At 37.7% G+C, this 27,740-nt stretch overlaps 1 protein-coding gene across 6 annotated transcripts in view; it reads right to left on the bottom strand.

Moving 5' to 3' along the window:
- Positions 1-254: 254 nt before the first annotated feature.
- The window catches only part of ICA1 (islet cell autoantigen 1), a 66,236-nt gene continuing 38,750 nt past the window's right edge, over positions 255-27,740 (bottom strand). Inside the window, exons 9-18 of one of the 6 annotated variants that reach the window (XM_058824817.1) lie at positions 24,014-24,139; positions 23,720-23,818; positions 17,599-17,693; positions 15,530-15,579; positions 11,988-12,050; positions 11,835-11,876; positions 7,807-8,082; positions 2,905-3,000; positions 1,060-1,195; positions 255-424 (exon numbers count right to left, since the gene is read on the bottom strand). In XM_058824817.1, the coding sequence (XP_058680800.1) occupies positions 1,074-1,195; positions 2,905-3,000; positions 7,807-8,082; positions 11,835-11,876; positions 11,988-12,050; positions 15,530-15,579; positions 17,599-17,693; positions 23,720-23,818; positions 24,014-24,139 (969 nt within the window). In that variant the 3' untranslated portion in view covers positions 255-424; positions 1,060-1,073. Of the gene's footprint in view, positions 1,196-2,904; positions 3,001-7,806; positions 8,083-11,834; positions 11,877-11,987; positions 12,051-15,529; positions 15,580-17,598; positions 17,694-23,719; positions 23,819-24,013; positions 24,140-27,740 lie in introns of all 6 variants that reach the window. The other 5 variants (XM_058824843.1, XM_058824808.1, XM_058824825.1 and 2 more) reach the window with 5 other exon arrangements.

A 27,740-nucleotide genomic window follows, 5' to 3' on the forward strand; every position in this document is an offset into this window, starting at 1 on the left:
TTTGTTCCAAGGTTGCACTCAGTAGTCTTGGAGGCTATTTCCAACCTTTATGACTCTATGAGCCTTTTTCCCTTCTTTTGAGGGGAAGCAAAGGGACACCACATTGAGTTCATATTTTCTCGCTGTCCTTCCTTCTGGATTACTATTCAGAAACAAAGGGTTCAGTACTGTCTACAAACTGGTCATCTTTTAACTTCAGATGTTTGTTATGTATCAATTCAACAGCACAACAGCACTCTAGTGGGAATAAAGTTGTGGTTTTTGTCAAAATCATTTTATTAAAGAGTTAATGTCACAACAAGCTTAAAGTAACACATGCTTCAGAAATAAAACTGGATGAAAAATTCTCAGAACAGAAACAGAAATGGATTGAAGGCATGGCAAAGCATCCGTTCCAAGAAACTTCTGCAAACAAGTGCGAATTCTGTTGGTGCAATGGAGAAAAAACTCAGAAAAAGAAGCCTCCTGGGCATGACTTCTCTTTGAGTTTATGTAGTGCAGTTTGTCAAATAAGTTAGATTGGAAAGGGCACAATTTTGATGGCTGCACAGACCCAAATTTACTTCTTCAATATTTAGCTCCGGCACAGGTTTTTCAACTGTGAGTACTAACAGAACAAATTTAGTTGACATCTTAATATAGCAGTAATAGATATATTATATACATGATAGATGTTTGACTCATGCAGCCTCTTCAGTTACCTGATTTTTTTTTAAATTTACTCAAGAAACATTATAAAAAAATAGGTTTGCGATTTGTATTTCGCTTCGGTGTTAGCTCCACATCACCCCAGGCAAAGACAGTGTTTCAGCAGACAATCTAATTTGGCAAGAAATCTGCCCTAATTCTTAACCTCATTTTTGTAAGTCCACATAGAAAATAAATGCGAACTCTTTATACAAAACAAGAGCAAATAATTGTACCTATAGAAAAAGGGATTAATCCCCTTTAGTTTTATTATCATGGCACATACTTTATATTTTCACAACAGCATACTAATTTTCATTTAGTTTTTTTAAACTCCAAAATAATGTTGATGAAGGGAAGAATGTGAGTTACCAGAGGCAGCTGACTCATGCATTAAGCAATTCATGTTCTTTATCAGTTTTCCCAACAGCATCAGGATTGGATAACGGGTCCAGGTCAGCAAAGAGACTGAACCAAGCAGTCAAGTCTTTAGGATTCTTTGTAGATTCTGGAACGAAAAAGAAAAAAAGAAAGAAAAAAGAAATGCATGGACTTGTCAGCTGTTTCAAAACAAAACTGACTGCATGTTTGACTGAGGTCAAACAAATGCCATGCTATTGTTTAATTTATTACCAAGGGTATTCTGACAAGAAAATCAGAATAAGTGATTGCATTTTAAAACACCATCTTTGTCAGAATATAGAACTTTAGTAAGAATGAGTGTTTTACATGTCTGCTACGTATTTTATAAGGCTCCTGCCATGATAAGTACAGGAACACTTGAACTAGAAATAGAAACAATCTCACTCTGTCTAACGTTGTTTCATGAAAGGTATTTGAGTGTGCCTCTGCATGCCTGCAAACAAGCAAAAGGAAAGTGAAGGCAAATTTTACTTTCAAGCTCTCTTAGAGGACTAAATTCCTTTGCCTAAATCCAACTCATGTGACTGTTCTGTCTCCCCTGTATGCAACCAACAAGGTCATTACTCATCTGGAATGAAGTTTTAATGGGAAGGCACTGGCTGGAGAGAGAAAGAGAGGGGTTATATTTGATAGGCAGTCCCCAGTACAGCTTCTAGTTTAATTCTGATGGATATAGACAAAATGTGAATAGGGACTACATCCAGTAGCAGCTGGACTATTGTACCTCTGTGTCCACACTGATATATGTATTTAACAGAGGTTATCTGACTGCTTTTATTCCAACTGGGCAGATATTCAGCTTAAAGCAGTAACAACTTTGGCTGCTATGAAGAAGGTACATCTCCAGTTGCTTTTTTTTTTTGTTGCCCTATGCCCAACATGTATTATACTGATAGTGAAATAAGATATGCTCTTCTCTCAGAGAGATAATGGCATATGAAAGCTTTCTTTGCAACACAAAGAATTTACAGACAAAATAGGCTCTGCCTGGCATGACACTCCTCTTGGTACCTGCCACTTTCAGAACCACAGATTTCCAAATAGCTGAAGGCCATTCCTTTTGCTGGTGCCAGTCCTGTGGCTGCACAATCACACTGATTTCCAAAACAGTTTCCAAAACACCTTAATCCTCTTTTTTTGTTTTTTTCTGCTGAGCTGAAAAATTTCAGGGGAAGGAATACATATCACCCCTTTCTTCTGTATCATCAAATGTGAATGCACAGAACTGGCTACAAACTGGTGACAGATTTCAACATAATTCAACTGGTTCACTTATGCAGGAAATCCTGGTCAAAAATCAGCAGGCCATTGTCTCAGTAGATGGAAGGACTATGCACTCTTGGCTCAGCTGCAATAACTGAATTAAGTTTTACACAAATGACTACTGATATCATGTATGTTTATCAAAAATATTTGAAAGGGCTCTTCTGCCTTATCAGTAGCCTGTATTTTAGCCACAACGCTAAATCTTAGAACTTAAAAGCATTGTTTAGCTCAAAGTGCATGCAGATGTTGTTCTGTGTGAGTCTAAATTAAAGTAGGTAGAAGAAACTGTAGCTGCAGTTTCCTTTCTTATTTAGTAAATTACTCTTCTGACACGCGATTAGCACTAAGCCTACCAAAAATATACACACACACACATATCATACACCTAATAAAGGTGAAACAGAGTGATCAGGGAGCACAAGATTGAGCTGTAGCTACTACAAAAATAAGTTTTGTTACCACAGTAACTGGGAAGACATGAGACACTGTACAAGATACAAGAGCTAAAAAGGAAAAGCCAAGTATCACCTTTCACAGGCGTCTTGTCATCACTCACATTCAGGCTGTGTGGTTTCTGGGCTGGCTGTGGTATTGATGGTGGGCTGACACTGCTGGCTGCCCATCCTACAATTCAGCAACAGAGCAGCATTAGCATGAGGAGTTACTTTGTTAGCTCCAAGCCCTAGTGTCTGGCAGCATCAGACAGAGGAGCAGAGTGTTCATTTATGGCCATTTGTGTCTGTCCTTGCGCACACAAAGTCAGCAGTCAGACCTGCACAGGAGCAGCACCCTTTACAAGAGATTATCTCTAGGTCACTTTCATCATCTCCAGCTTCAGGCAATTATACTATTTTCAAACCTTTCACCTGGCTAGAAAATATTTTTGTTTCTCTTATTGAATCACAGTTAATACCCATTTACAGAAAAGCCAGTTCAGTAATCAGGTCCAACACAGCCGTAGGGAAAAGAATCACTTACATTTGGATAGAAATACCACCACAAATAATAAACATTTTTTCTAAGTCCAAATACTTTTATTTCCTCCATTGTTCCAGAAAAAACCTTATTTAGAGACCCTAAATTTTTTAGTTAATTTCGAAGTAATTCTGGAAAAAAAAGATAATTCATTGCAAAACACTGAAGAATTAAATTCAAAATTAATTACTTCAAGTTAACTTAAAACTAAATGTTAATGGACTATTTATTCTTTATCTTTATTTGAAAGGAGATTCTCAGCAAGAAGAGAGCAACTATGCAGGAAAAAGTGAAATAGTTTTTTGTTCTTACATGCATATTCCATATCCACAAAAGAGTAATGACAAATAAGTTAATAAGGCCAGATAACCAGGCTGGCAAAATGAACTAGGAGTAGTATACTGCAGAAACATATTAGAAAAAAACCAATATTTTTGTCCCTTACTTAAGATATTTAAATTCATGTGCTTTAGTACATTTAGAGGACTGGAGACAGTATTTCTAATTTAATTAATTTATCCTTTAAGTTTGGCCTGGCCAATTACCCATCTAATTTGGCAGTATCACAAACAGGATGCTCATCTATGCACCCAGCTACCATTTCCTTATTCAGTGTCTTTTTTTCTACAAGTGCCTGCTTTCACATCCTTTTTTACTCTTTTTCTCCTTCCTCCCCTTACTTTCCGCTCTTTTGGGAGCCCTGTCAGATGCTGGCACCCAGCATCCCAACAGGTAATGCAACAACCACATCAGTCGCATCAGCCCTTTCTCTCTCAGTGGATTATTCTCATCACTCTCTGATCTTACCTTGCCTATAAAAGGCCTAAAGCCCATGCTAGGTTATAAAAAGAGGCACGAAGAGTTTTTCTGTAAAATCACATGAATTAGGAAGGAAATTTAAAGCCACAAACATCCTCTGTATCTATCGCTAAGGAAACGAACCAAAAACTTCTTCAAAATCTGGGTGCAGAGTGCTCACATGTATTTGCTCTAGACAAAGGTGATAAAGGCTTGTGAGCCAGCTTCTGCCCTCTGAAAGTGAGGTCTTAGAGTTTAATCTTTCAAATAAGCAAATCTGAATGATAATAATGGAAAGCATGGCATGACCCCTGCAGAATGACATACTTTCCAGCCATTTTCTCTGCTTGTGCTACAAACAAGAATGGCAGAGGACATTATACACAACTACAGTAGACTGCAATGCTTTTGTGTGCTTGGAGATGCATTGTGAGAAAGTGTTTGATATGGCAATGAATGACAACAGGTAAATTCAGCTGCTTAAATAGAGGGTCAAATCTGATAAAAATGAATGGGAGCTCTGCCAGAAACTGTCTGTGCCAGTCCCAGTGACTTCAGAAAAATCAGGAACTGATTCCCATTGACATCACTGATGTTCCTGTACACTGGTGTGCCTGGCAGGTCAGGGAGCAAAACACTTCAGACAGTGACCTCCTCTGGAGCCCTCTCTCCTTTTGAGTCCCTGGACTAAGGCCTGGTAGGCAGCACATCCATGAGAGATGCTGTGGCTTGGCTGCCATTTACTGAAATGCAGGTAGCTCACTCAGAAAGCAAGAACCACCTCACAACAGCAACGAAAAATCCAACCAAATACACTCCAGAAAATATGTGATGCTTTCATAATGAAATTACTGATTTATGAAGGTACTGGGAAAGACTGACGCAGAATTTGTATGAAATACTTTAATTAATTAAATTTTCAGTGAGCTACAGAGAACAACTCTGCCTTTCAAAAGCAAACCACAGCCTATCAGTTTGAAAGCAGTTGTTGGCCCTAAGCCTGTTTTGGTTTGCCTGTTCACAGGATGGCTTTGTTACATGACCAGACAAAAGGTTATTGCCAAGACAGCAAGGAAACCAAACAGCTTGCTGTTCAGCAAGCATCTTCACCAACATTGCAATGATTAAATTTAGATTAGGAAATTGTGAGCTGTGCATTTTCTTATGAACTAGAATACATGCACATGTAGGGAAGATAAAGAGGGGCCCTTAATGGTACGAATGAGTAAGTAAATGAGGCCATAAACATCTTGAAAAGAGAAAGCCAACGCTCCCGCTGAAAAAGGAGAAAAGGCAACTGAACTACAGAGCTGTATCTGGAGGAGAATCTAAAAGATACACTGGGAGCATGCTTTGTTTCTATTATATTTACACACACATTTATATGTATTTTAAACCAGCACCTGGTAGCCCCATAGCAATTCAGAGTCCCACTGTCCTGGATCATGCCTATAAATACAGCCAGAGAAAACTCTGAGCTGGGAATTCCTGACCCTAACAGTTTATAACCTGCATAGCATTGTGCCTGTTTTACAGATTAAGATCTGAGGCAGAGAGAAAACAAAGCCCCAAAGATTTATGAGCGTGCTTAACGTAAAATAAGTAAGTAATCCCACTGAAGTTAATAGAAAAGTTAATGTGCTTAAAGTTAAGCATGTGAGTTTTAAGAATCTTTATGGTCTTAAGGCCAAATTCACACAGGAAGTATGCAACATTGAGGCTCCAGTGTAGCACCTCACACTGAGTAATTATTAAGCAATCCTACCAGTTAGGGAAATAAATGCAGGAGATGTATCACAAGTCCTCAGTAAAAATATAATTCATACATTTTAATATTTGCAACTTGTATGTCTGGATATGCTTATACTCCAGTTAGTATTAAAAAAAAAAAAAAGTCTCTCTTCCCATATTTAATGATAAGGTCAAATTCTGAAAGAAAAGTTGTGAAGTGAAATGAAATGCAGTTTAAGATTAAAGCTGAGTTTTTGCAAGATATAATATGGACCAAATTTCACCTTCTGTTAAAAAATAGGAAACAACATCTTGGAAATATTTAGAAAGCTAAAACAAGAAACAAAACATTTAGAAAGATTATTTTCACATACAATCACTCAGCTGATTAACCCTGACTTTTCAAGTGCTGGTACATAAATTACCACAATCTTCTGCCAAAACCTTGGAAACCCATTTGAAAACATCCATATATTTTACGCTTTATTATTTTGTTTATTCAAAAATATTTTGGAATATCATGTTGGCTGGAATGGATTTTTCATTTCTACTGTTCCTTGAATGCAACATTACTGAATTCTGATTTTGAACTCTCTGACACTGCACCCAATGCCAGTGCACATGAAAGTTAACAGCCACATCAGAAAGGATGCACAACTCTGCTTGCTATTTATGCCTAAAAAATACTTTTCCTTTAAAAACACATTTACATTTAAAAATGGAAATTGCACTGAAATGTAAAATATATTAAAAAACATGTAAAGCTGTGGGAAAAAATCAATCTCATAATATTTCTGTTGCGATTTTTAGAAATTTGCTTAAAAACCATGTACCTTATAAAGCTACATCTAAACCTGTGCATCATTACAAATGTCATTCTCCCATTTTTCATCCAAGTGCTGAAGCCAATGAACCAAGGTATCTTGCTTTAGGGGTGCTGGTAGTTACTGTATTAATTATAAAGTAAATCTGACTTTCTAATTCCTGCCAAATTTTACCTCATGTATGACTCTTCCAGTTGCAAGGGTTCCAAAAAATAATCTCCAGGATAGGATCAGCCTGCTACTGTTTCCAATATTTCTCTTCCCCAAGTGAGATTTAAATGACTTGGGACAGGGCCCAAAAAGGCAAGGTCCCCTCCAGCTTGCAAAGCCCTGCAGAAGACCCAGCCAGACTGCAAGGAGCACAAAGGTGGGTGCTGCTGGCTGCTTATCACCAGCCTGCCTTCCTCCCTCTCTTCCTTCCTCAAGGCCAAAGCAGCAGCTGGAAAGCTCTGCCCTAGTTCCCCTCTTTTCTTCTCCCCAGCAGTAGCTTGGAAAAGCCGAGAGTTAACAGCACAGAAGAAAGAGGAAGGAGAGGGAGTTGCATCAGTAACCACCTGCAAGAGAAATCCACCTGTATGGTTAACAGGATAAGACAACTCATTCTACCTGACCCATATCCCTACATCCAATGTATAGGATGCTTGGGGAAAAAAAAAAAGAATGCAACTGATTTTCACTACATGGTTTAAAAAGAATTTGCCCAGACAAAATAATCATTTTTTTGTTTCCTTGGCCCCTTAACAGAGACAGCAGTTATGATTAAATCAGAAAAACCCACTCAAACATATTTTCTGTTTCAGGAATAAAAAAATATCTCAAGGTTCTAAAGATCTCAAAGAACATTTCAAAAAATTAAATTAAAACATTCATGACAGTAATCTTGACTTTAGGTTTTGGGTACTTCATTCAAACACTGAATGAGAAGGGCTAAAAAAACAAATAAGTCACTCATGTTTTTTCTCTAGGCCATACTCTGCTTTAATTTCAGGTACAATTTCTGCAGCCATGGCAAAATATAAACTCTCACCACAGTTCTACATACCAGAAATCCTCACTCCAAGCCCTAACTCCAACACACTGACAGAACAAGATGAGCTCTCACCATGTAAGGACGACTGCAAGTCATTCATGTTTTGGTCTAGCAGCTGTGAGGGTAAGTATCCTGATGGTGCTGGTACTGCAGACGAGGAGGTGCTCTCCCCATCTCTAGCTGAAGAGTTCATGGTGAGATCAGCAGCCTGCCCAAAAACAGCTGTCCACTCCTTGCTGAACTCCCCCTCATCCAGGGAGGAGGCGTTGAGGATCTCATTTAGTAACACCATGTCATCCTTATCACCAAGCTCTGGCTCCAAGGATCTCACAAACTTTTCCTTTGAAGCTGTCTCAGAACAAGAGAGTTAAGATAAATTTTTTTAAGACAAAGTAAATAAAGAACTTTTAAAAACATATCCAATCTAGACTAGGTATGTTAAGTGAGATGGAATATTTTTGCATGAATATTTATTTTCTTTTTTAGACTCAATTCTCTTGGACATCTGGGTTTATACCTTATGCAACAAATAATTCCTTCATCATCTTAGATAACCTCACTGCTGTTAGCACTTGCTTCTCATTGAAAATAATATTACAAGTGTGCTTAAAAATCTATTGAACACACCAAAATCATTACACAGTCTAATATTTAAATAATTGGAAAATACTACTTTTATGTTGCTTCTTGAAACATTATATGAAAGTCTCAAAAAAATCCAGATTGGTATAAACTTAAAAAAAAGTAAGGCTTGGGGACTTAAGATCTCCCTTATGACCTTCTGATCTATGCTTGAATTCTTGGGGTATTTCCCCATCAAAAAGGTTAGTCTATCATACAGAGTTAGATTTCTATGCTGACCAATGCTGTAGTATTTTTTTTCTTCTCATAAACTGCTGAGAAATAATTGGGGCTCGCTTTCCTTCTCATTCCCTGTGCTAGTTTTTCCAGCACCAGAACTGTAGCTGAAGAATCTCTTAGATCACTTGAGCCACTGCTCCTCAAAACCAATTTTTTCTTATTTTAGAAATGGTAAATAGTTACATAAAATACATGAAACTGTTAACCAGGATCATTATTGTTTCCCAAAACATTCTGAGAGTTAAAGAACTATCAAGGACCCCCAAGTGTTATTTTACTTGGAAGCATTTGGAGCTCCATTTGGAAGCATTTGGAGCTCAACTGTGGAAATCTGCAGATGACAAAAATGGTGGTTAACAAGGCTGATAATGTTACATTCCTGAAATCCAGATCAGTTCATCTTAATTATGCTTGTTTCAAACTTGTGGTAAGGCACAGAAGCAACTTCAGTTTTCCAAAGTTTTGGTAGATCAGCTGAGCTCTCCAACTTGCATTCAACTTACAAAATGCTTTTAACCCTTTTGGGTTGGGATAAACGACTGACAGTAGCAAGTGTCTGCAACAGGCCATTTTACTGAAACTCAACAGCCTTCTCAGAAAAGTTTCCTGGCAACAGCTGTAATAATTTATAATTAAATGGTTGAAGTTGAGTCAGAGGAGGAAAAAAAGCACAAAACTGTTTTAAAATAGGCTCATGCGTCAACGCACACACCTACGTACTAAGAAACAAATAAACCAACACAAATTAAAATTATTTTATTCATTACTGAAGTCAGCTGTGAGATTCAACTCCTTTCTAACTCACATTTTGATATACCTCTGTACTCCCTGACAGGGCCTAAAAATTAGAAATAGAAACATTAGAAAGACGTCAATTCTCCTGATGTTCTCCCTAGACTATAACTAAAATACCACGGAAAACAATTTGTTCTTAAGAATTTTCAGGCTGTTTTCCCATCTTCAGATAAAGAGCAAAGAATATTAACATTGTCCAAGTACCTCCAATTCCCCCAAGTTATTCAGCAGGTAAGACAGAGGGGTAAATCCTCCCATAGGGGAAACATACCTGCTATTTCAAAGGCCCCTAAGAACTCTGAGCTCCATGGGGCATCACCACCTCAAAGCTGCTCTCAGGAAGCCCCTTCATGAACTTGCAGGGGGAGATGCAAAGGGAGCAGCATCTGTAGCAGCCCTGCTATGACACAGCACCAACCCCACACGTAAACACAAGTGCCCTGAGCGGAACAAATGCAGCAGCACAGCTCAGAGCCAAGCTCTGCTCCATCTGGGGAACCATTGCAGAAGACCCATCTTGACTTTAGCAGCAAGTACAGCATAAAGCTTTACATGTGAAGAGCAGCCAAGTCTTGCTGCAGGGTGTACAGCCACCAGAAATCTGAGGAGTGACACATTTTGTGGCTCAGCAATCTTCCTGATCTTCCTGTGGGGACTGTGCAGCAGGGCAGGACAGGGTGTGTTCAGGCTCAGGCTGCTCTGAGTAAGCAGCAGCAGCAGCAGCTTTTACTCTTGTTTGCAATAAAGGTTATCTAGAAACCAGCCTTGCTTACCGAGATATTACTCATGTGGTATCTCTGCTAGATTACCAGAATGATAGGGACTTTCTCACTTTACCCGTAAATCTTCTATTACTTTTCCTGTTTCTGTTTTCACTATCCATTTTCAGTCAAAATCCTTTTTTCTGTCTGCACATGCAGCCCTTATACATGCCCATGAAAAAAATCCAAACCTTGCATTAAAACACTGAAAGAACAATGTGACTATATTCTTTCTGCTCTGTTTGAACAAGCCTGTAGCAATGCTCACAATTCCTTTGTAAACTTACCTCGTTTTGTTGCTGTTAAACAAAAAAGGGAAGAGAAACTAAAAATATTTACAACAGTATATGATTGGCAACACATGATAAAGACTTCCTTCTGAAACACATGTGAAAGAGTACCTCTACCTATACTGCTCCACTTAGTACAATATTCATTAACCTAAAGCTAGCTAATGTGTAAAATTAGGGTGAAAGGCTGCTATTGTAACAGTGCCATAGCCAACCTTAGCCAATGCAGACACCCCACAGAAGTTCCTGCATTAATTTCACTGCTTAAGTAAAGAAAAAAGTGTTCTAAGTGACAGAGCTAAGCTTGTATGAGCAATAATTGTATGTATTATCTGTATCTCCACTAGGAAGGCCCAACAAGGAATGGAACTGAATAAGAAGAAAACCAGAAGAAAAAAAATGCCGCTATCAGACACACACAGATCTTTTTATTAACCACAGAAAAGAAATCATTGTTACCTTATCTATTCACAGATTAGGGCTGCTTCCGCAGACAGCTGAGGAACTTTCCTGGTGCCTGCACTCATGGGTGATTCTCCACATGGATAATTTCCCCCCCAGTGCAAGACACTGCCCATGGCAAATCCAAAGTCAAGGTGTTTGCAAATGTCCTTACCTACCATGAGGGCAGTGCTTTAAACACCCCAAATGCTCTCAGTCTGACTGACTAAACCACACAAAGAGATTTTTTTCTTTGCTTCATTTGCTTTTTGAGTTGCCACAATTGTTTTGGTTGTTGAAGTTTTTTTAACTCATTCTTCTGAAATGTATGAGTGAAAAGCAATTGAAAAATTACAGACAACACTCTAACTTCTTAGGAAAACTTATAAAATTTTAACCCAGATATTTCATGTGTTATCTGGTAAAACAGCACATCCCCTTGAGCTGCCAGGGATCTCACAGAAGTAGAAGGACAGCACCGTGGATTTAATTAACTCTCTGTCTGAAAGAAGTCACCAGTTCTTACATGGTTTTAAGAAGAATACATTATTTGTTTCTGATATGTACATTTTCAACACAAAATCTTATGGTTACTAGTGTATTGCCAAGAGTTGTAGCACAACAACAAAAAACCAAAATGAAAAATCTGTGAAATGTTATAGGAGGGGTAAGGTTTACAATGGAACCTACTTCAGCTGGCAAACAGGATATAGCCCAGTCTACCTAATCTTGGTATAAACATTTTACCCCCAGTAAGGTTTACTTCAGTAACATCAGGAATAGTGTCTCTGCTGAGTTAACTTTAACACTATTTAAATACTGCAGCTGAATAATTTCATTTTATCTTTCAGACTGTGAAATAAATTAAGATCTAAAATTAAAAGTATACTTGGCTACTATGACTGAAAAGCAAATGAAACAGATGAAACAGACATGCACAATCATATCATACCATTTTCTTCAGGTTGCAGATCTAATAACTCATCTATAGCACCTAAAAAAAAAAGGAGAAATACAGAAAAATTAAAAGCCACAAAGGAAGACCTGCAGTACACTGACAATCAGTAGGTAAACATGTAAAGATAGCTTTCTGAAGTGTCTTCACCTGAGTTCTGCTCGTGGTTACAATGTCCTTGTAACGTGGAGATGACATCCTTGCCATCATCAGCTGTAATTGAGATCCATAAAGGTGTTAAATTGCACTTGGCAGGAGACCATGCTTATAAACAACACCACTACAGGATCAACATGCAATGGTTGTTGGGATTCATGTTTTAAATGATGTTTAAAATGAGCCTGGTCACAATGAATGAAAGATCCAAGGTACAAGCATTTCAAAGTGAGGCCAATTTCTGGATAATAACCTGAGGGAGACCTTCCTTTGAGTCCTTGCCTGTTACAGTACCCTCTCCAGGCTGAGTGCACCCAACTAAGGCAACTGCAACAATCAGTCCTCCAGAAGCAGAGAAATTTATTTTAGTGGCTTGTACGTAGGCCAGGGGAGTGCAAAAAAGTTCTGGGACCTTATCACTCTCTAAACTGCCTTCCTTGCGATGTGTTATTCCTCATGACACAAACTCTGGGAACAGGGAGAAGGAATCTTCACCCAAGGTACCCCAAGTCAGGATGTAAGTAACAGCATCTCCTCTGCAGGGAAATAAATGGACTAAGACCAATAAGGATTAAAATGTAGAGCTGAGATTTATAGGCTATTAGAGGTGACAAAACATGGCTTAAATTCTCAGCAAGTTTCTTGGATGACACATGAAATCAAAACAATTATCCAGATTCTGTTTATCAGTGAAGAGAAAGGTACCTCCCTCAGGTGATTAACCCCATTTAAGACATGCAGCAAAACATGAAGGATGAGTTAACTGCTGAATATACCCTTTTCTCCCTTATTAACTGTTGAGGAAATCTAGCTCCAAGACAATCAAGTCTTTATCTCTAAGGACAAAGGAAGGGCTTGGTCGCAGTATTGCTAGAACTGGAAGGTCCATCTGCTGGAACCTCACACTAGAGGCTGGAAAAGTGAAATAGAGTTCTCTACTATGAAATAAAAACTGAATCCCAAACTCTTTCAAGAGAATTGCCAATCCCTTCGAAGAGAAACTTCAATGTGTGTTCAGAACAAAAGGAAATAGAACAGCTTGCTGTTTGTATCATTATCTTCATAGGGCTTTGCTAGAATGTGCTCCAAGCACAAGAATCAGCTGGTCATTTAAGAACCCATGAGCACATCTGATTACGCTCTATATAGACACAGACAGCAGAGGGATAAAAACATATGAACTAATATATAAATTATATTTTCATAAAAGCACAATGCACGAAGTAAAGTGGAAAATCCCAACCCTAAACTGCCTGACAGAGGGGAAAAGAAACTCAGAAAGAGAAGTTCATGAAAGGTGGGATATGGATGGCCGCAATTCTGTAATGAAAAAGGTACAACTGTTGCCCAGAGCCTGCCTTAGTTGAGTGGTAAACATGATGGAGCCAATCTTGAAGGCATCTGTAGCATAGTAAGGGAAAATGCAGAGCAAATGATAAAAAAATGAAGCTATGAAGTAGTTGGTGAGGAAAACTAAGAAGCAACACAGCTCGCTCACTAGAAGCAATGTATCTGTATGACTTCAGAATACAGAGGGTGATTCAAGAAAAAAAATCTCAGCAATGGCACAGACTTGCTGGTTTATGAAGATGGAAAAATTTAGAAGACCAGTTAGAAATATTTCAAAACACTTCAGTTCTTTTTAGGGGTGATGAAGAAAAAGACAGAACAAGGTATTATATTATGGTGAAATATTTTACAGTCCCTAAGCAACTGAGATTCTAGAAAACATCTGCTAAGAAAATATAAGTCAGATTTTGTACCCATATATATTAAAATATCTTGTCAAAGATATATCTGATCTAATTATTTGCAACATGTGTGAAACTTCAAAACACTGGGAAAGTCCTAATATTGTGTCTTTATTACAAAAATACCCCCAAAGAACCATAATCAAACAGAGTGACTCAAATAACTGTAAGTTACTATGGGCTGGTAGATCACCATTACTCCCAGTCAAAAAATTAATGGAAAGCCATTCAGTATGGAATCCAGCAAAAGAATGTGAGCATAATAAATGCTCCTCTCATAATTTACTGTTGATTTCATGGAAAGCAGACCTAGTTGAAAAAAAAAAAGCTAATTTAATTCTTCAATAAAACTATGAACTTTTTTTCAGTAAAGATATTTGTTTAGAAACAACTTGACTTTGCACTGCACAGCCTTCCAGCTGAAAAGTTAGCACTGTGTAACATCTATAATGAACATATTGAATAGATTAGGAACATGACAACTAACACATGTCAAAAACACGTTGTTAAGAGGAGTAATTGCAAAGCAGAAGTGTTTCTAGTTTAGATCTGCAAGGCTTACTGTTTTATCCATTGCTAGTCAATGGCTTTAGCAGTCATCTGGAAGTAAATACAAAATCACTCTAGAAAAAAAATGTGCAAACAACAAACAGACTATCAGAGGTGGTCAATCAGCCCACTCATTTGGTTTCTGTAGTGAGAGCTGGGAGAATTCAATACCACCAAACTGTAAGTTACATCTCCAGGACTAAGGAACATAAGCCATGCTGTAGAAAGCACAAATGAATCCTGGAAAGCTATGGCTAAAAGGAACTGAGTCTTGGTAAATAACGAATTCAGATATGAGCTTCAAACTTGATGTTGCAGCAAAATGGGATGCTCTTCTTGGATATAGAAACAGTAATGTGATTTTACCATCTAGACACATGACAGTTGAGAACAACATCAGAAATCTCTTGTCTAGCTATGTATTTCATATTTGAAAAGGAATGTTGTAAAGTGGAGTGAAAACAAAAACTTCAAAAATAAAGATGAGATGATGGGTTCAAGACATCAATACAACTAACCCACTGAAATAAAGATTTGAGAGTAGTCTTGACTTTCATGTTGTACTTTATAAGTATCTTAATGAAGGATAAAATATATCATATTAAAATTATTCTCCATTAATTTAATATAAAAAGTTAAGATCATCTTGAAGAATTCCATGGATGAAGATTCCACTTTTTACAATACTTCACCACCCTCACTGCAAGCATTTGCTTCTTAGTATGCACTCAGAATTTCCCTTTTTATCACTAGTATCTATTCCCTCCTTTCTTTCTCAGTGCAGTTCCAATTGGAGCCTGGCTGTGTCCCTGGGTAATAACAACACATAAGGTCATTGGCAGCAGCTGAGTATGATCTTGCCTGGCTTTTGGGCAGAAGTTCCACTGAATTCATCAAGTTTTTCACAGACTGCAGTTTAATGACTGGAACAAACTAGTGAGCAAAGTGGCACACTTCCCTTGTCTCACCTACTAACCTGCAGATCCCTTTCTTGAAGGGAACATGCCCCATGCAAGAATTAGGCTCTGGAGCACAAGCTATTTGACCTGTCTGAGGATGACTGAATGAAATGCAGTGGGATGTGACATGCAAGGGATTAACAGATTCTCCTGCCCTTTGGTTTTATGCATTTGTAGGGATTTGCTGGGTGAAGCTGATACAGGAAATAAACCAAACCAAATAAAAACCCGAAGTGTTACAGCACTTATGGAGTTATGAAAACATGAAATATAATACCTGAATAGTTTGATTCCTTGGTATGGCTCTCGTCATCTAATGAAATCAACCTTAATTTGAAAGAACAAGAAAAAAAAAGGGAAAATAATTCCAAGGCTCTAAAATAACAATACATTTTCCTCTTTTTGGTCAAATCATTACAGATTCATATCATTAACAAATAAACTGTAATAACAGATGGACTCTTGCATTTACTGGTCTGTTGTTACCTTTCATTGGTTCACTGGTAGGTCTGTTGAAAATGAAAATTAGATTGAACTAGCAAATCCTATCAGCTTCCATTTTTAGTCTGACTCAACCTCTACTGAAAAGTACTGTGTATTCTGCATTTGCACATTTGGTCTTTCATAGCTATCATGAAGGAGCTACAACTGTTCCCCAGCCCCCTCCCCCTCCTTCTCCCCAAAAATGGCAACCAACCACTCTGTGTTTCTCTTTTTAACAACTATTAATTAAAAATCAACAGTCAGGACAGTTTTGCCCCATGTCAGCAGATCTCTAAAATAACAGATCAGCAGCGTTGCTGAAAAAAGCTCTCAGCAGGGAGAAAAAGAAAGGTGCAGTTTATGTGCAACCTTTAAACAAAGGTGATCTCTTCAATGAAGAATACACACTTTCCAACTGCTATTACTTTGTGGAAAGCCATTCAGGGAGTTGGGACTGAAGCAGCCACAGGGCTGATGTGGTGGTGAAAAGGACTGTGTGGGCACATTCCTCCTACCCTCTAGTGACAGGACAGAAAAAGGCACCTCCCCTGCTCTTGGGGGTAGGGCTGTGGTAGAGGAAAATTAGATTCAGGCCAAATTCTAGTATAATGAATGTTTACTGTGAATGGAAAATTCGTGAGGATTTAAAAAGCTTTGCCTTGTGTAGTTCTTCTTGAATCCTAGATGTTTGTTTATGATTTTAGTCAGCAAAAGGGTGACACATTTTGTCCCTCACTTTTATGCCAGACAAGGACAAAGATAATACATAAATAAACACAAATACAACCATGAAATGGCATCTGATGCATTTCCTGGTAGGTGCCAATGCACACATCTTGCATAAATCACACGTTCATTCTAGAACTTCATATTCAACACTGAGGAGTTATTTATTAAACTCTGTTACTGTCATGTGAGATGACACAGAGGGAAGTAGGTGCTGTGGAGATAACCACCTACCAAACTGTACTCAAGTCAAGTCAGTCCCTTCTAATATAAACAGCACCAAATCTGACCAATTTATTAAGCAGAATTGGCCAGTGGTTCTGAATCTGAACTAGAAAAATGACTGAAAACCTGAACTCCTTAAAAATTCATTATTATAAATAGCCAAGCAAAATCCACTAATCAGTCAAGCTGTTCTCTGCTTTTTGACAACTGATCCTTTGCTGGGTGCTTCATTTAAGCAGGGATAGTCAAAACAACAGGTGGCAGCAGGATTGTATCAACACTGCATCCCCTGGCAACCGAATCCTGACGGGCAGGTAGGGGAGGGATCGCATCTCTTTCTCCTCTTCTCCTCTCCCCACAGCAGCCCATTCATAAGTCTCTCTCAGCTCAGAGCTACAGGTAACTCAAAACTTGACAGCATCAGCTCACTTAGATGTACTTTATACTAAGTACCTACTGCTTCATTGGATTGCTAACTGATGCTGTATACATTACAAAAACTAATCGCTACTCGGAGCAATCAGTAATCTATATCCCATTTCCAGGTGAAAGGAGATGCTGCTGAAAGGAGAAATACAATGCTCATATATCTTCTCCCATGTATAGCTGTTTACCATTTCTTTTAATAAAGAAAAAATGAAGCAAAAAGCTGAAAAAAATAAAAAGAAGACCAGAAAAGATGAAAAACATATAAGGGTTTTGTGGGCCTTTAAAAATCTCTTAATTCCACCATAAAGTTTATTAATTTTGATATACACATTACAACATTTCAGGAACTTTTGTATTGAGGTAACCAGTAGGATTAGACTAGCTGTGTCTACATGTCTACTTATGTTTGGCGACTTTAGCAACCAGGAAGCGGATTACAGACAAAAATACTTATTATTTTGCTATACAGGACATGTGACTTACTGACTCTGCTGATCGTCCACTGAATTGGTGCTCTCAATCTGCTGGTCCTCCTTTTCTGCTTTTTCTGTTAGTTTATTCACAGGATCTTGCAAGCTCTAGATCATAACCACAATATAAATATAAAGAAGAAAACCAATTAGAATCAGGAAAGCTAAAGTGTGTCATTTGAGACCAAACCTGACTCTAGACCAAGAGAAATCAAGGAAAAATGGTTTTATACTATATCAAAACCGTATCTGACTCAAGCAGAATTAAAGTGTTAGAAGATACTCATTCAAACTGAGTCTGTGAACACACTTCATGTGGCAACTTCTAAACTCGTGTTCTGTTTCCAATATCTCTAAATGATTACTTCTAGGTAAATATTTTCCATATTTTTAAGTAAATCTATCTGTACCATGTGCAAAGCAGGCCAGATGGCATGTTTCTTTGCTATTTTGGGGATTTGCTTATTTCTTCCTTATTTTCCTTTTTCTAAGATGAGAAAAATAAATTCTTTATATCTGTTTGTTCCTCATATACTGTTTCTTTTCTTATTTATTCTCTTTTCCCCTTCCACAATTGTTTACACAAACTTGGCAACTGCAGTGGTAATGGGAAGATACTGCTTGTATCCTGAATCTGAAAACAAGGGTTAAAATCTTGTATGATAGTAGATGAAGGACAGGTGTGGTATTATGAAACCCCACTGTCCCTTTTCAGTCTGAAAGGCTGTGCTACAAGATAACGATTCAGCATTTTTATTACCAAAATCTGGAGATGAGAACAAGCCAACACAAGCATTATAGACTGAATCTGAAGTGATAAATACACTACTAGCTGTCACTCTTATGTATAAATTAGAAATTCTGTCTAAAAAATTAAATGAAAGAACACAGTAATTAGTTAAAGCAGATGTTAGCAATGTCAATATTTCCATGTCTATCAAACAGTTTTGGTGTGAAGGTGAAAAAAATTTCCTCTTTCTAAAGTCCAACTCAGTTTCTGAAAATTAAACCATGGTACATGTGAATAGTTTTGACCATTTGTAAGTAAATTTATTAATGTTGCCCTGATAGTAATAGCAGTGCATCTCACCCCAACTTATCCTCATGTCCCCCCACCCCAAAGAAAAAAAGCTGAGGGTGAAACAGAGAAGTCAACTTCTATATAAACTTAAAACCCACAAAAATGTAGTGGTTTTGCATCTGGAATTTGAACAAAACATGAATGTGTTTCATGAGAAAAGTAAAAAGAAAAACCACAGCCTAATTGACTGAATAAAAGTTAGGGTGTCCAGCCCATCTGTCACAACAAAAGCATTCCCAGACATGCTGCAGGTCTTGTTTCCACTGCCCTGCTAACCAGGACAGAGGAGTTCCCAGAAGGAGCATTCCAGTTTCTGCTTGGTTCAGTATTTGTCTGTATAAGGAACTGACACTTCAGTATTTTAGAAACTAAAGTTCTAGATTTGTCTTGAGCTGCAGTTGCTTTTTTTTCCCTCTCAATAAATTAATTCTGCATAGCACTGCTGATTAATTTGTCATAAGCAGCCTCAGCACTGCAGGCATGATCAAAAGATGAAGGTCACAAAAACAGCAATAATAAAAAAGCCTTAAAGAAATGAACCTTATTCTGTGGTTGCCACTCTTTTATTTGACACTGCTGCTACCCAGAATCACATGTAAGTGTAGTTCTCCTCACATGCTGAAAAAGGACACCAGCCTGTTCAGCTAGATAACCTATGTATGGATGTCACCCTTCATCTGCACATGCACTGGGTATTGATTAGACTGCACTTCTTGTGCTATTAAAATTGATGGGAATTATTCCACTGACTCCAAGAAGTCCTGGACTAGAGTTCAAGAACAAATATAGACTATATTTGCACAAAAGTGCAAGTAGAGAAAGAAAGCAGCTCTGCATTATGGGGACTGTGCTGCTTTGGGCACCTGAACCACCTGGACATCTTCACAAGAGGACACACAGCCCACTGAATCAGGAGGTGATGGTCAAACAGTTGTGGTGCTGTGCCCGCCACCAAGGGAGGCAGGCAAAAGGGTTGCTCCAAAAAGGGTTGTAAAGGTTTTAGACAAAAACCAGAATTACTCGGACCACTGCCTAGCTATACAAGTTAAGGAAAATTATTAGAAGTAAATCCTGTATATTCACAAAAAAAAAACCCCAAACAAACAAAACCAAAAAAACCCAGGGAAATAATAATCTTTCTTTAAGGATCTATATTTTAAGAAGCTTCCTTTGTCAGTATTTCAGGAAATCCGTATTTAAAGGACTGTGATCAAACCACGGAAACAGCATATAGAAATGGAGTTCACAAGTACCTCGGGAAGGAAACAGCATGATAATAATGGCAGTTACTATTTCCTGTATCAGAAAAATAAACATAGCTCTGAAATACAGCTTTGGTTTCAATGGCAATTATTATAAAATTGTTGATAATCAGAAGCTGTATTTTGATGCAATAATTCCACCTAACAACTTGATTTGGACTCAAAATTGGATACCAAATAATGAAATTATTTTCCTCTACTCTGCATCCTGAGGTTCACTCCAAACTGAGGCACCTTTTCAAAAAGATTTAAAAAAGGTAGAGAATGAGTATGAAATGAAACAATGTTAAAAAGGCCACAGTCAACCATTTCCTAAACAGAAACCCACAGTAATGTGATCACTATTGTCAGCAGGCATAGAAATAAAACCATTATATTCTCTTAATTGTTTTAGGTTACATTAGAAGGAAGGGAAGAAGACTCACCATCTAGAAAGTGCAGTGATTAACAGAGTTATGACAAGACAGACTGAGTTCAGATCAAAGAGAGCACATTTCATCTGGACATACCCCTGACTTGGCTGCTCAGAGCACACAGATGTGTAACTTCACAGCACTCTTCTGGCTGCTCATGTGGGCTACAATGGATTTTGTTGTGAGCTACACCACATTTGTGGCTTGAAGTAGGATCCTTGCATATTTAGAAACCTATCTTCCTAGCTTCTTAGATCTCTCTTTTACTACAGAAGTCAGAGTAAGACCTTACACACTAGCAGAGCAAGTTCACAATCATTCAATTTGCCCGGTGTGTTTGTTTCTAACACCAAAAGTCACCCAGGGATATTTCACCTGCTCCAGGACTCAGACTAAGTATCCAACTGATAAGAGATTCCTCCACTGTAGAGTTAACTCTGGTTCCAGGTCAGGCTCTATTTCTGACTGCTACTCACTCACTAAATTCCTTTACCTGCATCTGGGCTGCTTTCAAGTCAAGCCAAGATCATCTGGATTGCACCTAAAATCTGCGCTCTGCAGTTAACTCAGCAGTGTTGACATTGCACTCAGCTCACCCACAGCTCCTCCCAAGTGCCTTGGACGACTAGTGCACTTCTTGACAGAGACAGAATCAAAGCAACACAGCTAAGGGCAGTTTCAAGAGCCAGGCATACATTCCAAGATGTAACAACATTTATGAAAAAGTGCAACAGCACTGAGGAGACAAAATATTGAACATATTTCATTTGGGGGGAGAACTGAAGAGGACGAGGAAAAGCAGGTTGTCTCAGAATTTCTTCCTATCAAGAAAAGAAATATCACATCTCCCCCAAAACCCTTAAGAGATGCAAAATCATAGGCAATCTTGTCTATGAGTAAAGAAACAAGAGAGGATACCAGACTGCAGCAGAGGTCAGCAGAAGGCAACAGTGTGGTAGTACCTGTTTGGACAGAGCACTCCAAGGAAATAGTCCATGTAAGGAGCTCAGGCAGCAGTATTCCACTTCACACAGAAATAAATAGATGCACTGAGATTTCTGCCTTCTGACTCTCTTACCAGTGCAGCTATTATTTCTAATACAAACTCTTCTGAAAGTTTGGTATTCTAGCATTTAAATTTAAAGAATGCAACTAAATATCATTTAAGTAACTAAGGCAAATAAATGGTAACAGAAATTTAAAAAAGGTATTATTCATGAAAAGCAGCCCCTGAAATAAACTTTAATTCATTTGATATATGTTAATTTCAAGACAATGAAACCTTAAGGGCTTTACCAAAACAGCAGCCCATCATCTGTAATAGTAAAGTGATGGATACAGTACCAGATACTTTTACATCACTATACATAGAGCTGTTAGCACATTAATAATCATCTTTCATCAAGCACAAAACTCAAGAGTTACAAAATACAGCTGCAATAGCACAATTATACTGCTCTCTGCACATACCCTGAAGCAAAGAAAACAAATGGCTGCTTTTCATTAAGGGAGTTTGGCAAACATCTCTAAAGACAATGTTTTCTTTCCAGAAACAATCCCGAGAGGCATTTCAGAGTCTCTTTCCTGAGGTAAACCTGATACACAAATATGTATTTATACTACAAAATACGAAGAGCAGTTTTCTAGTACATAGCACCTCTTAATTTTTCAGTAAAACAATCTATATTTAAATTAAATATTAACTTGCATTAATTTCTTGTTTTAAAGTAGAACACTAATCCTACATTCACATATCCTCAGTTTCATTCAGTTTAATTTGTATGAGCAAGATTTTGTCTTTTATGGGATCATAAAAGACAAAAATGATTTGCAAGCATAAAATTCAAAATTTCCATTTAAGGCAGATCCCTTTGAGAAGGGGTTGGAAGTTACTTCTTTTAGACTATTTGCCCCTGCCTGGTATCAGGCTGGGGGACATAGTATAAAAGAAGTAACTTCCAATTAAATGTAGAGATGGGCACAAATATTTGATGTGTATTTTAATCCACTATATATTCTGATTTTATATTTTAATGCATAACGTCAGCAACAGACATGGCATCTCCATTGGGTACATTTTTAGACCAAAAATTTCTCCATCAGAAACTACACTACCTTAGATCAGCCATAGCTATCTACCATACATAATTAAAAAATAATACCTCATAATCTCAATGTAAAATTAGTTTGCAGCTCCTTTTTAATATATAGTTCCTCTGGCATGAACATATGATATGACAGGTAGGGATCAGTTCCCTAACCATAATCACCTATTGTCATTCCACACCCAGGTGTAGCAGAGGTGAGATGGGACTCACCACGCCCTCCAGAAGTGACAAGCAGAGGTCACTTACCCTGGAATGCAACTGAAGTAGCAGCAGACATCTATTCTCTTAGGCAACACAATCTCACCTGATGCAATCACCAGATTTTGATCTAATCACCTTAGCAATTATGTAATGCAAACTATCAGAAACTAATTGCTGGGGACAAGAGATCATGGAGAAGACTTTGGTATAGAAAATAACCCCACACTCCAGAGACCGAAAGAAAAAAAAACCCTGATACTAAAAGCCAGTAACACAGTCTCACTCACAAGCAGCTGTTTTCTGAAAGCACAGAATTATATAAAATCCTAGAGTTTTAAACTATCCCCTGATTAGCATCATTTATCACCATACATATCAGTGCAAAAACAGGAAATAACATCTTTTAGTGCAGGAGGTGAGTAATATAATTGGTTAAGATTTTCATAACAAAGGCTGCATCCTAAACACACTACAATATTCCCAGCCATTTTTACAATTAGGTTTTGCTTCAAGGGGTTGCTTGCCACATGCGTGGGCTCAATATAGATGGTATTTCTTTATCATAGATTCCCAATCTGATTTCAAATTTAAATCATGGTGAAATTTTTCACAGGAGGAAGTTCAAAAGGTACAAAGCATCCCCAAATGTCCCTCCTCTTCCATCACAAGGGTACACCAAAGCAGGTGCATTTTCTTTCCAAGTTCCTCTCCAAGGTGTCTAAATGTTATTATAAATCTTGAATCATCCCATGTGTTGTTCAAATAATCAACCTTTTAGATACAAAAGAGCATGGAAAATAAATACCCAGCAACAATACAGGCTACCTACACAAATTAGACTGAAATAGTTTTTTGCATCAAAGCAAACAGGAAGGTAAGAGAAGAACCCACCAGCACAGCTGGTCAGAAGGACATTAAACAAAAAACCTGTATTTAAATGAAAAGACAAAACAGGGATAAAAGTGTCAGAAAGTATATGGAAAAAAATATCAACATATGCTTCCTGCACTCTTGTATGATCTCTTACTGGTTATCACCGGGCAAACATATATATCTATATATTCCTTACCTTTAACATAGTGAATTCATATGGCTGATAACCTTTGAAACTTTCATGGATGGCTGCCATTGTGTGTGAAGTTTTTTCCCAAAAATGAAGCAGTGTTGTCTGTAAGACAGGGTAAAATCTCAGTGCCAATGTTAACACAAATCTGTTTTCAGTGATCTGTTTCAGTGCAAATTTCTCATCTTCCCTCCAACACTAGCTACATATTCTTATGGTTGAATATTGCCATGGTAACCTCTTAAAAAGCCACATTAACAGGAAAACATTCTTTCAGAGGTCAACATTTTCCTTGGATACCTGATATGTTGTTAACACATGAGAAAGGAGGTTGCATCTGCTGGCTCCCAGAAGATCCACTTTTTGACAGACATCAGTCTTCAGTTTGTCAAAGTTGAGTTTTGCGTGTCGCACTTGTGCTTGAACCTTCACACAAAAGGACAATTGTTTATGAAGTGATTTTTTTCTCTATTTTTAAGGAAAGAGCAAACTAATACTACCTCTAGGGAAATCAGAAAACTGAACAGGCTCAATTACAGTTTTATTTTCATCAATCCCACTGAAATTAAGCTAAACTGGCTGATAAATGGTACTCTTCTCTGTCATTGCTTTTTGTAATATATCCAGGGAAGAATTTTTGTTTTCTAACCCCTGTTTTGTATGATGGATATTAGTATAAAACATACACTGAGAACAATTGGAAAAGATACTCATATTGATATCTCTTTCAAGAAGGACAAATTCAAAGCCCAACCAACAAATCTGGAGCTTAAAGTTTTCAACATAATATACAGGTGCACAGTCAGAGACATTTCCACGTGCCTACAGCAAGAGACAAATGACAAAGTTTAAAGTCTGTCTGCAATGATACAGCACATCAATATTTTTGGATCGCTATGAAAATTTCACTCAATAAAGTTCTCCTTCTAAAATGGGAATGCCTTTTCTCTTAACTGCTATCAGAAAAATATCAATCACCCTTTTCCTAGGAACTAACAATTTCAGTTCAAGGGGTTTTATTTTTTCAAATTATTTTTCTATCACCTATTAAGTACATATACCTGTAGGTAAAGTACATATACAACATCCTGTTCCACAAACTGCATGTGCTTCACAGCAACACTGACATGATTTGGTATCAGGGTAGAAGGTAGATGTACACATTTAGTATCCAGGATTTTCCATTTTTGTCACAGCTTTGCACACTACCAAAATATTACATTAATGAAAGGTATTTGTTTAAATTCTGTAAACAAGTCTTGTTATCATTTTCTTCCAACGGAATGGGAAACAATCAAACCGCAAAGTATTATGACTCTCCTATAACTCTTTCATAGTTAAAATAAAGTATTTACCCAAAAGATAAAATGTTTCATAATGAAAACAAAATACTGAAGTATTAATACATTTCTTTCCTTTTCTGGCCTAACTTGGAGAGTAAACCCATTTTGTCCAGAATACCCAAACTCAGTCCAAGATTTGTCCAACTTGTATGCTCCTGATCTTCAGAAGTGAACCTGGAACTTTGCAGCAAGAACAAATACAGACATCTCATAATGCCATCTGAAATGTTATGTTTACTGAACTTCTGCTCTTATTTTCCCAAACTCAGAGTATACAAGACCTTTAACCAGGTAGAAAACCAGCCAAAGACCTGTATCACAAATTCATCAGGCGACCTACTCATACAAATTGTGGGATTCCTGAATTTCTGGGTATATGGCAACTTTGTTTCACTTATCAGATCAGTTCTGCTTAAGCAATACTGCTCATCAGCCTCATCTGTTCATAAGGAAGAAACTACCACAATTCAAAATCTGTCATAAATTCAGAATCTTACAGGTGAGATTTAGAAAAAGATGATGCCAAATGAAAAAAAGCAAACACTTTTTAAAGAGCAGTGCTACTCTACCTTTACAAAATAGCTCTGTGGTTACTGTGTTCATCCAAAAGAGGAAGTCTTCCAGAGCAACTCCACCAAACCATCAGTGAACAAATCCTGAGTTCTAGTAGTAAAAAAAGACAACTGAAATGTCTGACTGGATCCAGTGCTCTAAGCATGAGTAAAACATCTTACTGATAACTTGCTGGCTATCTTTGCATGTTGGAGAGTGCAAAAAAACAGAGGCGTCTCCAGAAGATGGAAAACTTCTTAGGTAGTTAGAAGATGTTTTAGTGAAGTAGAGACAAATTTGATTTTCCTCAGGAAAGAGGAAATGGCTCCAATGGCTTCCACTTCTCAGGTAAGCATGACAAATGTTAAGCTATGATATAAAAATTATGGAGCAGCCACTGCCAGGATATCTACGACAAGGTATGGAATGTCATGAAAAGCCCCACCCAGTCAGAGTTACACAGGCACGAGCTGAGGCTGCTTCTTCGTTTGGGATCCCCAAGGATTGCTACACTTCTAGCTTGTGCCTGATGCAAGCCCAAGCAAGGCACCATGCTATGCATGCCAGGAGTGCCATCCCAGCACATCTGTCTAGTCCAAACAGCACTTGGACCTCCAAAACTGAGCAGCAATGGAGGAAGACAGGAGCAGTGGCAGAAGTGTAGAAGCTTTATCCAGTGCTGGATAAAGACATTTGTCCTGTCTTAGGTCCTCAAATCCTTTATTTGCTTCAGCTGCAAGTGCCTGAGAGCACAGTTACAACTGCAGTGTGAAAAGGAGAGTTGTGTAGAAAGTCATGTGCCTGTGCAAAAAGGAACTTCTAACTGAAATCCAAATATGGGATTATGTGCATCTTTTGCCACAAAGAATTGCTGCAATGGGTAGGGATTTAAGTAAGAGATGTTGTTGGGCTTTGAAAAAACTAATCTCAGTTACAGCCATGAAAATCCAGAGAAATTCAACTAATGTAAATGGAAATGTGTCACATATATAACTATATTTTACAGTGGTGCAGCTGAGAACAGAATCCCTTTCCTACTTGGTATATCACAGCACTGGCAAAAGCACAGTAAGAACAGCTGTGGCTTTGTAGACTGAAAGTTCAAGTAAGCAAAGAATGTGAATTCTGCCAGTGATGGTGAGCCACAATTTTAAAAAAAGAAGTACTACTAAATGGAATTATGAATTCCTACTCCAACTCCTTAAGAAAGGAGAAAAAAAATCCATAAAACAAAAGCACCTGTATAGTTTGAGTTGCAGTCTTTCTGCATCCATTCTTCAGGGGCATTTAGCAAAGAACAAGTTTGGCATTTATTTTAACTGAACATGTAACTAGTGTCTCCTTTAAAAACTAAAGCACTCATAAAGAGAAAGAGGTGATCCACAATACAATGTGGAATACAAACCCTTTTGTTTATCACACTCATACAGATGATTCAAGATACTTAATGCTGCCTTACCAAATGCTACACATTTCTCTTGCCAACCAGGAAAATGTGGTATTATGAAAACTATTAAATTAAGCATGCTTTTAGGTTTTTTGATATATTGAAAGTTTATTGAGCAGAAGTATTCTCCTTTTTTCAGCAGCAGTACAGGGCAACTAAGAACACCACACACTACATCAGCATGACCTTTTGCTTTTTATCTGTGCCAAAAAATGCATTTTCAATTGAAATTGTTATTATTAGACATCTTTTAAGATTACTTGTTGGCTTCATGAATTAGGTTTTAAACCTTAGTACTTACAAAGCATAATCTACTTAATACCACACAAGTTATCAGAATGAACCTTTGGTTCTCTACTCAGGGGAAAGCTGATATAATACATACTAATCTTCTTCTCCTTTCTCTGCAAGTATTCTCTAAGACATGAGAAACAGAACCTTATTATGGTCTCAGTACTACAAATTTTCATTCATTTAAATTTATTAATACTGAGCATACAATATTTCTTGAAAATCCTGGTCTGAAAACGGTCAGGATTTTACTGACCCTAGGAGAACCGCCTTGATCCAAACACAACCTGAGCATTTTATGATGAATGAGATTCTAAGCATCTGAAACTACAGGTGCTAGATGTGAGATTATATCATACAAGAAAATCTTACAGTACTCTTAGCATAAAAAAGA

The sequence above is a fragment of the Ammospiza caudacuta genome, chromosome 1 (assembly GCF_027887145.1).
Source record: "Ammospiza caudacuta isolate bAmmCau1 chromosome 1, bAmmCau1.pri, whole genome shotgun sequence".
In the NCBI taxonomy this organism is placed as follows: Eukaryota; Metazoa; Chordata; class Aves; order Passeriformes; family Passerellidae; genus Ammospiza; species Ammospiza caudacuta.